General features: G+C 39.9%; 1 protein-coding gene across 1 annotated transcript in view; it reads right to left on the reverse strand.

The window, feature by feature from the left end:
- LOC146586605 (myosin heavy chain, skeletal muscle, adult-like) overlaps window positions 1-11,122 on the reverse strand; it is a gene marked incomplete at its 3' end in the record, with an annotated part of 12,923 nt that extends 1,801 nt beyond the window's left edge. The window contains exons 1-22 of the mRNA XM_085321002.1: window positions 10,916-11,122; window positions 10,685-10,828; window positions 10,443-10,599; window positions 8,947-8,974; window positions 8,737-8,848; window positions 8,551-8,643; window positions 8,357-8,420; window positions 8,167-8,265; window positions 7,959-8,062; window positions 7,740-7,878; window positions 7,377-7,495; window positions 7,127-7,276; window positions 6,415-6,585; window positions 4,700-5,009; window positions 4,530-4,606; window positions 2,903-2,990; window positions 2,691-2,808; window positions 2,356-2,479; window positions 1,776-1,912; window positions 1,430-1,685; window positions 239-481; window positions 9-134 (exon numbers count right to left, since the gene is read on the reverse strand). Of these exons, the coding sequence (XP_085177128.1) occupies window positions 9-134; window positions 239-481; window positions 1,430-1,685; window positions 1,776-1,912; window positions 2,356-2,479; window positions 2,691-2,808; window positions 2,903-2,990; window positions 4,530-4,606; window positions 4,700-5,009; window positions 6,415-6,585; window positions 7,127-7,276; window positions 7,377-7,495; window positions 7,740-7,878; window positions 7,959-8,062; window positions 8,167-8,265; window positions 8,357-8,420; window positions 8,551-8,643; window positions 8,737-8,848; window positions 8,947-8,974; window positions 10,443-10,599; window positions 10,685-10,828; window positions 10,916-11,122 (3,066 nt within the window). The remainder of the gene's footprint in view (window positions 1-8; window positions 135-238; window positions 482-1,429; window positions 1,686-1,775; window positions 1,913-2,355; window positions 2,480-2,690; window positions 2,809-2,902; window positions 2,991-4,529; window positions 4,607-4,699; window positions 5,010-6,414; window positions 6,586-7,126; window positions 7,277-7,376; window positions 7,496-7,739; window positions 7,879-7,958; window positions 8,063-8,166; window positions 8,266-8,356; window positions 8,421-8,550; window positions 8,644-8,736; window positions 8,849-8,946; window positions 8,975-10,442; window positions 10,600-10,684; window positions 10,829-10,915) is intronic.
- Window positions 11,123-11,327: the final 205 nt, after the last annotated feature.

The following is an 11,327-nucleotide window of genomic DNA, read 5'->3' on the forward strand; positions in this document are numbered from 1 at the left end:
GTATTGACTTTGTCCTCTTCCGCCTGCAGGTCATCCAGAGTCTGCTGGTGGGCCTCTTGGAGGGCTTTCTTCTCTTTTGTCAGCTTGACAATGGTCTCGTCYAGGGCTGCCATCTCCTCAGTGAGGTTTTTCACCTGTGAGCAGGGAGCAAGGGTAGATGAAAAGTATTGTTTATAACTTTTAACGTAACAACACTGAATTCTTTTCTGGCATGAGAGCAACATCTTGTGCATTATACCTTGTTTTCGGTGGCATGTTTTTCCTTCTCAACTTTGGCCAGCGTTAACTCCAAGTCATCTATATCTTTCTTCAGCTCCGAGCATTCGTCCTCCAGTTTCCTCTTCTTGGCTGTCAGCTCAGCATTGATTTCCTCCTCATCCTCTGCTCTTTCTGTCACTTCCTTAACTTTGGCTTCCAGCTGGATTTTGGTTTTGATCAGCTGGTCACATCTTTCCTCAGCATCAGCCAGAGCATCAGCTTCCTGTTGGGAAAATATGTTTTTTTCTGGATATGTCTTCTAGGGGATGCTGAGATTCTTAGCTTTATCTTTTAGAATCCTGGATAGCAATTTTGTAATAAAAAGTAAGGCGAGAAAGACCAGTAGTCTGGTAGTCTACTAGACCAGTAGACTAGTAAGTCTAGTAGATAAACTATGACAGAAAAATGACAATTTTAGCAGTGAACACATTTTWTAATATTTTTACAGTCCAGATGCTTTAATAAGGGGACYGCTCAACCTTACCTACGTCACATRGATTGCACAGTATTATTTTGTGGAAGTAGTTGAGTCTACGAATGATTTAATTTAGAAATCACAGCATTACAACACCCTGTATCATGCARTGATTTCRATTCATGCTCCTGAGTGTTTCAGGATGGTGAGTGAGAAGATTAAATTCTCTTTCCTCTCAATTAGCTTTATGTTCAGAATCCTAACACAATACTGTCCCTAACAGGTAGGCTGCCACCTCTGCTGGAAAGAAGYAAATTGTCATGTTTAGTAGAGAATAAAGGAAATAAAGATATGCCCTTCTATCTTTTCCTAAGGATTCCTAATCATATAAGAAGGGAAATACCAGTATTGGAGAGAGATGAAAACCTAGCCTAGAAAAACAAAACTTATACTACCTGAAAGTAAAGAGTTTCTTGTTCTATCTGGTGCAGTTTTACTGAAGGTAAACGACAGAATTCTCAGGAACCATCCTGGAAAAGTCTAACCCATTGGATAAAGATGTTCTTGTGATGCCTTGACCACAATCTCCTGACAGTCCTCACTGCAAATTCATTAAATTTTTWAAAGCCCCACTTCATGAAATACTATAGAATTGAATTAAAATCATAGTTACTACGTGTCTTCTGAAAATGTAGTTCTACATAGAAGCCTTATCATCACAATTCACTTCCTATCAGGCACWCTGGTAGTACTCACAGCCTGCACTTGCAGCTGCAGATCGTTCTTTTCCTGCACCAGCTTCACCATTTTCTCCTCCAGCTCCTTCCTCTTTGCCTCAGACTTTGCAAGCTCTTCCTTAGTTTTCTCAAACTCTTGTTTCATATTGGCCATCTCCTTTTCAGATTCTGCACTCTTCAGCAGGGGCTTGATTTTGAAGAACAGCTTCATCCAGGRCCAGTGCTTGACATTCATGAATGCACGAATGTTGTACTGGATGCAGAAGATGGACTCTCTGAAAGGTAATTCAAAAGAATATGAAATATTTAGACACTGATGACCCAGTAAGCCAAGTACACTGAGCCTAATTTGAAGAAATGTCTACCTCCTCTCCACCATTTTCTGGTACTCCACCCTCATCAGGAAACCCCTGCATCTGGCCTGTGTGCGAGTGATGAGCTGTGCCAGCTTTTCATCTCTCATCTCCTCCAGGAGACCTACCAGTCCAGCTTTGAAGAACACCTTAGAAAGGAACATAAAATAGATACAGTATATCAGATCATCCTTCTGTGTAGCCAGTTCCATATTATCTGGAAGCAGATAATATGGGAAGTTAAGAAATAGAGCAAAAGTTGTAAGAAAGCATGTAGTGATATCCCTATGCTTCCAGTAACCTGCAATTTATGAACCATATGAGCCAGACCTTATGCCTTTGTTTTTATTAGCCCTTGGTTCTTTTATTCTACAACTTTGTCTTAAACTAGGAATCCTACAACAGGATCATCCTAAGATTCCAGGGCAATGAATTCCACAGTTTTAATGAAGTATGAGTCAAAAATATACTCATTTTTATTTGTTGTGAGTATATTATTTGGTCATTTCACAGGCTGCCTTGAGAATTTGAGTATCATTCTCAAGCTATACAAACCAAAAACAGAGATTATTTAAACAAACAGCTCTGGTACCTTGGTGTGGCCAAATTTATATTGAGTGTGGTCTATATCAATTGATCCCAGAAGTTTCTCACAAGCTTTTTTGCTGTCAATGAACTGTCCTTCTGGAATAGCACTTGCATTTAATACTTTGTATCTGAGGGGAGAAAACAGAATATAGAAAGATCTATTGATGAAAACAAGTTGGCTGATACGCTACAAGAAGGTTCTAAGAACTTTAGAGAACATTATAAACAGCTGCTAAATCTAAACTTTACAGATGGCTTTAATCATCATAGATGAATGTGCTTAGATTCCGCAAGGTACTAACATGGCCAAAATGACCCAGTAAGGGGGAGCAGTCTGACCTTTGTTTAAAATCTGCATACAGGACTCTGTTGGGAAATCCTTTCCTGCAAATTCTGATCCCTTCCAGCACACCATTGCACCGCAGCTGGTGCAGCACCAGTTCATGCTCCATGGCACCTAACAGTTGAGAGCACACATGAATACTATATTCTGTAGTACAGAGAGGAAGAGCTCCACCATACTGAAAACATTCTGTACATGAGTCTCTTACCAGGTGTTTTTGTTTCATTTGGGATGATGCAGCGTACAAAATGGGGGTGAGTGCTTCGCAGATTAGTCATCAGCTTGTTTAAATTTTCCTGGGAGAATCATTAACAGAAGTTTATATTAGCAAATGTTAGTTCCACTGTAAGCATCAAGCCCTCTGGAATGAGAAACTAGATAAARATTAGTTTGCAAAATCCTGAAATGGTGCCAGCTGCACCCATTTTTCCTACATTCCACAGAACGTTATTATTATTAAATTAAAGAATAAAGTTCTGCTGTTTAATCAGTGGGAAATATTGTACCCTCAACATACACTTATATGACATTTCACTATATTTTGTGTAGAATTAGACTGAGGAGCTGGCTTAGTCTAGCTGAACATGTTCATTAGAAATGACATCCATCTTCCACTAGATGTAGCCAGGGAGATAAATAGGTACCTCTGTGAGGCAGTTCAAAGCATACTAAGGTAGTCACCTAAAGTACATCATATGGATCACACTATGTAGTGCCTTCCTATTTCTCCCCATTACAAGAAAAAGGAGCACAAATGACAAGCKGAGTCTTACATGTCTAGTTTATATGTCTAGATTTTGGCTATCTAAAGYAAGTAAATTATAATCCAGTCTTGGATTATAATTATTCTCTATTAAATATATTTCAAAGTAGTTAGTCTCTATAGTTAATGGAGACACATAGGTGCCTCCAGAGGAGAGTTCAGGGTACCTAAATTAGCAGTCAGTAGATCTCACATCAAGCCTAGATCAGTGGAGTAGTGGGAGAAAGTTTGAAAACATAACAAAAATGCAACTTAATTAAAACAAATAACTTTTTTCCTATAACATTACTCCTGAAAGTCTTATGATATTAAACGCAGGCTTATTGCATTCTTTTTGAATGATACATGCTGACAATAATTTCCCACTTGCATGGGAAAGGCTGTTACAGCTATGGTTATTTTTCCTGGGACATATAAAGACTTGCCCATGTTCTGTTTCAGAGCACTGTCTAGGGGCTGGATCAGGTGATCGAGGATCATATAACAGCAGCCCAGTAGGAAGAATTAGTCTATATCAAGAAGGGAGCCCCAAGCAAAAGGTAAATATGCTAATAAATACCCTCAAGGGATATTAGATAATTCACGTGGAAGAAGTGTATGTAACAGCCAGGTAGCAAGACCTAGTTTTAAGAAAGAACCACCAGGTATCTGACATCTTAAAAATCTGTATCCTAAGATGTGGGRGTATTTCAGACATATGAGATTGGTCCCTGGGTCATGGATAAAAAATAGAAAAATTCATGGAGCAAACAGCTTATTCTCCAGATCAGTGGCAGGAACAATGTTGTTATAGGACAATATAAGGCTCTGAAATACAGACAGGCATCATGAGGGAATCTGTATCTTTTAAGAGTATTTTAGACATTTTCTTTATGACATTGTTCCAGGAGAAGTGGACAAAAGAATAGGTTTTGTTTTCAATATAATGGAGCTTAAATAAGTTACAATGCTTTTATTCTGTATTAAAATATGACCCAAGAAATGTGGGGTCTTTTTACAMAAGTAAGCAAAAAGAAAGACTAGCCATTTTAAATGGTGTGGTTACTCCTTATCTTAGCAAGAGATACTATACCCGGAAAAGAGCGGAGACAGTCTGGAAAGAAGAACCCTTCTTCTTACCGCCCTTTTTGCCACCACCAGCACTAGCCTCTGCAAAATTGAAAACATATTAAACAGGTTTTATATTTTTGYTTTTGCCTTTAATGATTCCCTTTTGTAAAATATATGCTGCATAGAATTGACCTGCTTCTGCTCCACCATAGTTGGCAAASAGTAAGGCCAGTGTTTTCAGAGATGATTTCTGGTACARCCCAATGACGGTTTCGTTCAGAGGATCTTTGTTCTTCTCAAGCCAACCAGTGATGTTGTAGTCCACTGTGCCAGCATAGTGTATGAGGGAGAAATGAGCTTCAGTCTTTCCTTTAGTAGGCTTGGGTTTCTGGAAGTTGCTGGACTTGCCCAGATGCTGGTCATAGAGCTTGTTCTTGAAAGAGGTGTCAGTTGCCTTGGGGAACATGCACTCCTCTTCCAGGATGGAGAAGATGCCCATGGGCTGGAAGAAATGAACAAGAGGGACAAATTGCAAATTAGCCTTCAGGACAATGTGGCCATCACTTAGGCAGAGTGGAGGAGCGCAGGCTGAGATACACATCAGAAAATATTATTATTCTATCTGTTTTCTGCTAATAAGTGAGATTAAACATGTTGATATCTATCTGTTTTAGCTCCAGATAAGTCATAATGATTAATAGAAATTCATTTAGTTTTTTTCAAGAACCTTCTTCATAAAATGTAGGCAAAACCTTCTTATCTGGGCCTCACAGCACACACAGATGTCTTATCAAAAGTTGAGCATAAGCCAGCAAAGCACCTTTCTGATAAAGAAGGCCTACACATCCTGGGCTGCGTTAGGAAGAGTATTGCTTGCAGGTTGAGGAAGGTGATCCTTTGCCTCTAATCAGCTATGGTGAGGCCACATCTGTAGTGTTATGTCCAGTTCAAGGCTCCCCAGTATAAGTGGGAAACAGACCTGCTGGAGTGAGCCCAGGGAAGGGTCACTAAAGGATAAGAACATCTTGGTAGATGAGGAGAGGCTGAGAGAGCTGGGATTATTTAGCCTCAAGAAGAGATGCCTCAGTGGAATCTTGTCAATATGTATAAATATTTGATGAGTGAGAGTAAAGAAGGAGTAGTCAGACTCTTCTCCATGATATCCAGTATCAGGAGGAAAGTCAATGGGCATAAATTAAAATACAGGGAATTCCATTCACACATAAGAGAAAATGTTTTTCTGAGAAGGCAGTCATACTTTGGAACAGGTTGCCCACAGAGTCTGTTCAGAATCCGTCACTGAAGATGCTCAACTCCTGACTGGACACAGTCCTGAGCAACCTGCTCTAGCTAATCCTGCTCTGAGGAAGGGAGTTGGCCTAGATAGTCTCTAGAGGTGCTTCTGAACTTCTGTGATTCTGTGATTCTAATTTCTTACCATCCTGCCAGCCTCTGCATATTGCATACCTTGTGCAATATGACCACCTTCTCATTGATACAGTCAAAGGATGTGTAATTGTTAGCTGAGAGTTATGCGTATCCATTTTTTATGTTTATTTTACAAAGCTACAGATGTTCCGCTATATAAGCCTAAGTCTGTTAGAGCTGGAAGATGAGGAAGAGACTCTAAACTGGTGACTGATTCTAACTGTTTTGAAAGAATACTGTTATTTGGAGTTTAACAATCWTTTGGCCCTTGAAAAGCGATTAGTACAGAGCTGCTATCATAAAGCTGTGTGAAACCTTCTTWTGTCTCCATTCACAGATAAAATAAACTACAGGGCAAGGTATCTTGAATAGGAAAAGCTGAATGTTTGGACAGAAACATGGGAAAGCCCTTTGAGAAATGAGGCAAAGCTATTATAGAATCATAGAATTCCTGCACACCTAATGACAAGAAAGGATACCTTCTCAATRAGCTCAATGCAGGCAGCCAGGTCCATTCCAAAGTCAATGAACGTCCATTCAATTCCCTCCTTCTTGTACTCCTCTTGCTCCAGCACAAACATGTGGTGGTTGAAGAACTGTTGCAGTTTCTCATTGGTGAAGTTGATGCAGAGCTGTTCAAAGCTGTTGAACTGTGAAACAAAATGAGAAAGATTCATATTTGCAAGATGCAACTCTTTTTCCTTTAAAAATAAGGATTTCAGTTATCTCAGTTTCACTGTCAAGTCTTTGCATTTCTTCAGTGTATTTTGTGTCTACATAACGAAACACAAAAATGCATCAAATTCATTGTTCATAGGAATTTCTTCTCTTTGAAATAAGTATGAACATGAAATGTATTTCCTGCATCATCTAAAATCAAATTATAGGAGAAAAAAAGTACAGCATGTTAGGCCTATTGTGATATATATGTATTTATACTATCTTGTGTTTGATCATTTAAGCCAAATAATTCTTCTGCTTGGGCCATTCTGTACTTTTGAGTGTGCACATCTACAAAATGAGTCTATTGCTGCAAGACAAGTCCTTTGAAAAGTCATTCTTTACTATAAAGTTTTTTTAAAAGGCAAACAATTATGAGATAATATTAATTCTTCATTAAAAATATTTCAGAATTGTCATAACAGCCAGCTATCACTTCCAAGTAACTGCTACTAAGTTTTTGTTCCTTACATCAAAGATCTCAAAGCCAGCAATGTCCAGGACACCAATGAAGTACTGTCTGGGTTGTTTGGTATCCAGCTGCTGGTTGATGCGAACAACCATCCACAAGAACATCCTTTCATAGACAGCCTTTGCAAGAGCACCTACAGCATTGTGCACCTAAAGCATAGGGAGAGGTCTGTAGTTACCAAGCAGAGTGGAGGTGAGTCACTGAGATGTTAATTCAAAGCATAGTTTTAGGTTACCACATGTTTCTTACCTGTTGCACAGTCTGACCTTTGGTCACATACTCATTTCCAACCTTTACTCGGGGGAAGCACAGGGCCTTGAGCATGTCAGCTGAGTTCAGACCCATCAGGTAGGCAGCCTTGTCAGCAACTAAATATTGGAACAAAAAGAAAAACGAAGAATTTATGTGATCAGAGATTTTCGATCCTCAGCTATTCTCTAAGAATCTGCAGTGTTCAGCATTATATTTATTGAAATTTGTTAAMATGTGTTCTGGCTTATTGTTTCCCTTGGGATCCCAATGTCCACCTAAGACCAACTTTTGGTGATTAACACTATGTCTTTGATCCACAGGATAACTTACAGAAATGTTAGTTATTGAGTTAAATAATACCTTCTGTGCCATCCGGCTCTGCCTGCTCCTCTCGTTGTTTCTGCTTGAACTTCAAGTTCCCGTAGTGCATGACAGCCCCTGTCAGCTTGTAAATGGCGGTCTTTTCATCAGGAGTGAAGCCCAGGATGTCAATGGCACTCTGGTAACAGAATCAGTAAAGTAAAATGTATGCATACTACGTCACCTATCCACCAGATGGCCTTTTTGTATGTTACTTACATCTGTAGCCATCAGCTCCTCCTTGTCATCAATACTGGGAACAGTGATCTCACCTTGACTCACAAAAGGGAAGTCATACGGATTGGTGGTAATGAGGAGCATTTCTRGARAAGAACAGATGATCTTGGRTTGGATTTTACTGTCTATGCAAWGTAGTTAACCATTGCTCAGWGATCTTCCTCCAAAAAAAATTGTTAATCCTTCCTACCTATTAACTCTGGCTTCTTGTTGGAGGTGATCTGATAAAATATGTGGTAGCTCCTTTCTGCCTTGAGCTGGAAAGTGACTCTGGACTTTTCCAACAGGTCTGGCAAGGAAGAGAGAAAGAGTTACACACAGGAGCATGCACAGAGCAGGAAGGCAGGAKGGAACATGGTGATATGAGGGAAGTCTCTTACAGGTTTCAATGTCAGCAGAAGCCAGTTTSCCGGTGGCCCCAAAGTGGATTCTGATGAATTTGCCCTGTTGAGGGAAAAAAGCAGCATTCCAGCCTAGCTGCATTCCACTGCCGTCTGCTTTGGTGGGAACAGCACAAGGCCCATCGTTACTCTTGCAAARAGAGGGAGAGATTTTGGCCAAAGCAACAACTCACAAAGCGTGAGGAGTTGTCGTTCCTCACGGTCTTGGCATTTCCAAAGGCCTCCAGCAGGGGRTTGGCGCTGATGATTTGATCCTCAAGCGTTCCCTGCAACATGATCAGGATTCCTGGTTATCATTGTCAAAAATCATATCAAGAACATTAAACAGCATTCCTTCAAGGCAGTACCTATTGATTTACCTGCATTTTGCCCGCCTGCTCCTCCTTCTTCTTCTCCCCGCTAGCTGCAATTGTTGCAAAGTACTGGATGACACGCTTTGTGTTCACAGTCTTCCCGGCACCGGATTCTCCGCTGTGAAGCCAGAGAGAGAAGCAGAGAGCGTATGGTCAGGCAGCAGCTCCCCTGGCACAGAGCAACCCAACAGGAACCCGAGYAGGCAATGTACGTACGTGATGAGGATTGACTGATTCTCACGATCTGTGAAAGAGACAGAAACAAAGGGACAATAGGCAGTGCTCATGAATAATAAGGAACTTAAACACTGTGAGGGAAATATGAACAGAGGCTTCCAGAAGGGRCAGGACAGAAAGTAGTGAAAATCCCTGGAAATTCCGGCAGGTGATTTTGATGTTCCTACTAGGACCACATGTAATATCAGCTGGATCAAYGGAGGTATCACTTCAGAATAGCTTTTYAGGGTATTCTTTTTTCATTAAGCAGTCTGTTTCTCTCTTATTAAGTAAATGCACGTAACAAAGTAATTGAGACTGATTTTGACAGTGTATAAAATTCTTATTTCTCCTCCACTCCAGCTTTTCTTATAAATGTTCTTTTCTGGRTAACCTCTGGTTCCTGGAAATCTAGAGATTTTACCAATGCTGGAAATATTTGAACAAGCCTCTTATTCTCCTTCTTTTTCCGTCTCACCAATGAATACAAAAGAATGAATTCTTTCCAGAGTGAGTAAATATATTAACTATTTCAGGATTTTCTGTTTTAATTGTTTTCTTGATGCAATTTATTTCGTTTTTGGTGTATTTTTGTCTTTGCACATCTGTTTTTAAAGTTTGTGATCAAGAACAGGAAGAACGAAGGAAATTGAAAATGAAATGCTAAATTCCTATTTGTAATTAATAATCCTGCTTCAGCAGCTGAGAGAAAAAAATGCGGAAAGAGAAAAAAAAACATTTACATGATCATTCTATTTTCCTAATTTTTAAGGCTTTTTTTTTAATAGAGTCAACATTATCACTCTGTGATGTTCAGTTAGATCACTATGCAGTTACGAAACTGCAGATGCGTGGACATCAGATCACTGATTCCCTTCCCCATATGGCAAATTCTGTGTACAGAATCCTATTCTGTTCCAGTTCCCTGACTTTCATACCTAAGAAGAAATAAATCCATAATAATTAACAACAGCTAATTAGAAATGCAAACATTTGTCATGATTTCTTGGTGGTATAAGAATTCTGCTGTTGTTCTTTACAAATAAGTTGCAAATATCAGAAGAACACTTGAAATCAGATCATTTGCTTTTCGTAATCTAAGTCTTCATGAAGCCAAGACACAAAGAACTTAAGCTACAGTGCACTATTTAGAGAACTGAATTATATTTTTCAATATATGTGATTTTCAATACCTGTGATAATTAGACGAGTGTTCAGACCAAAGTAATGAGTAGAGGAGAACTTTTGTTTCATCTGACACAAGTTTTCCCATTAATTATTCTTAACCATGAACTTTTCAGTGTCCTTAGCTTTATGCTATCAGCTAAATATTTAAAAATATTTAGAACAGAGCTATGTTTCTTTCAGAGTAGCAGCAATGATAACTGCTAAAATAAAGGTTCGTGATGAGGTTTGCATTTCTGAACATACACAATATTTTATAAAACAAGCCTTATATTTTCCACAAGACTTTATGATTGCATAATATTCCTCACCAGTTAGCATGAACTGATAGGCGTTGTCAGAGATGGAGAAGATGTGGGGAGGGGCCTCCTGGCGCTTTTTGCCYCGRTAGGCCAACACCACCTCCGGGTTGTACACTGGCAGCCACTTGTAGGGGTTGACAGTGACACAGAAGAGACCCGAGTAGGTCTGTGAGGAAAAGAGACAGAACATTGGCTTCCACTTGCAGCAGTTCTTCCCAGCTGCTTGCAGGAAGACTGCTGCTGGTACTTACGTAGATCATCCAGGCTGCATAACGCTCTTTGAGGTTATACAGCACAGCAGGTTCATGGAGGTGGGTCATCATGGCCATGTCCTCAATTTTATCATATTTGGGAGGGTTCATGGARAAGAYYTGATCTTCCTTCACAGTCAGAGTCTGCCAAGGAAATGAAAGAGCCATGCGTGTCAGGTAAGCGCTCRGAGTGGGAATTAAATTCTGCTCTGAAGCTTGCTTTGCACTCACCTCTCCTGCTTCAGTCTTGACAGTGACCTTCCCTCCTTCCCTGCTCTGGATTGWCCCTTTCACAAAGGACTCCTTAGGATGAGCCACAAAGACTGATGTCTTAGCATCAAAAGGCTTGTTCTGGGCCTCGATTCTCTCCTTTTCTGACTTTCGGAGGTAGGGAGCTGCCTCCCCGAAGACAGCCATCTCAGAGTCTGCAGAGGCCATGTCTGCACTTTACTGAAGGTACGTCAGCAGAAGTGTCTAATGGGGAAGAACAAGGTGACATTGAGTATTTCAATCTATTTTATAAGATCTAGAAACATTTTATATCCTGGGTGGTAGTTTCTCTTCTTGCTCTGAGTCTAATATTTGGAACTGCTAATGTAAGCCAGCTGGAGAACGTAAATTTTATATCAGTTTAGAAAGTTGT

Source organism: Rhea americana, unplaced genomic scaffold (genome assembly GCF_003343005.1).
Source record: "Rhea americana isolate MKP2758 unplaced genomic scaffold, rheAme1 scaffold_674, whole genome shotgun sequence".
Taxonomy (NCBI): domain Eukaryota; kingdom Metazoa; phylum Chordata; class Aves; order Rheiformes; family Rheidae; genus Rhea; species Rhea americana.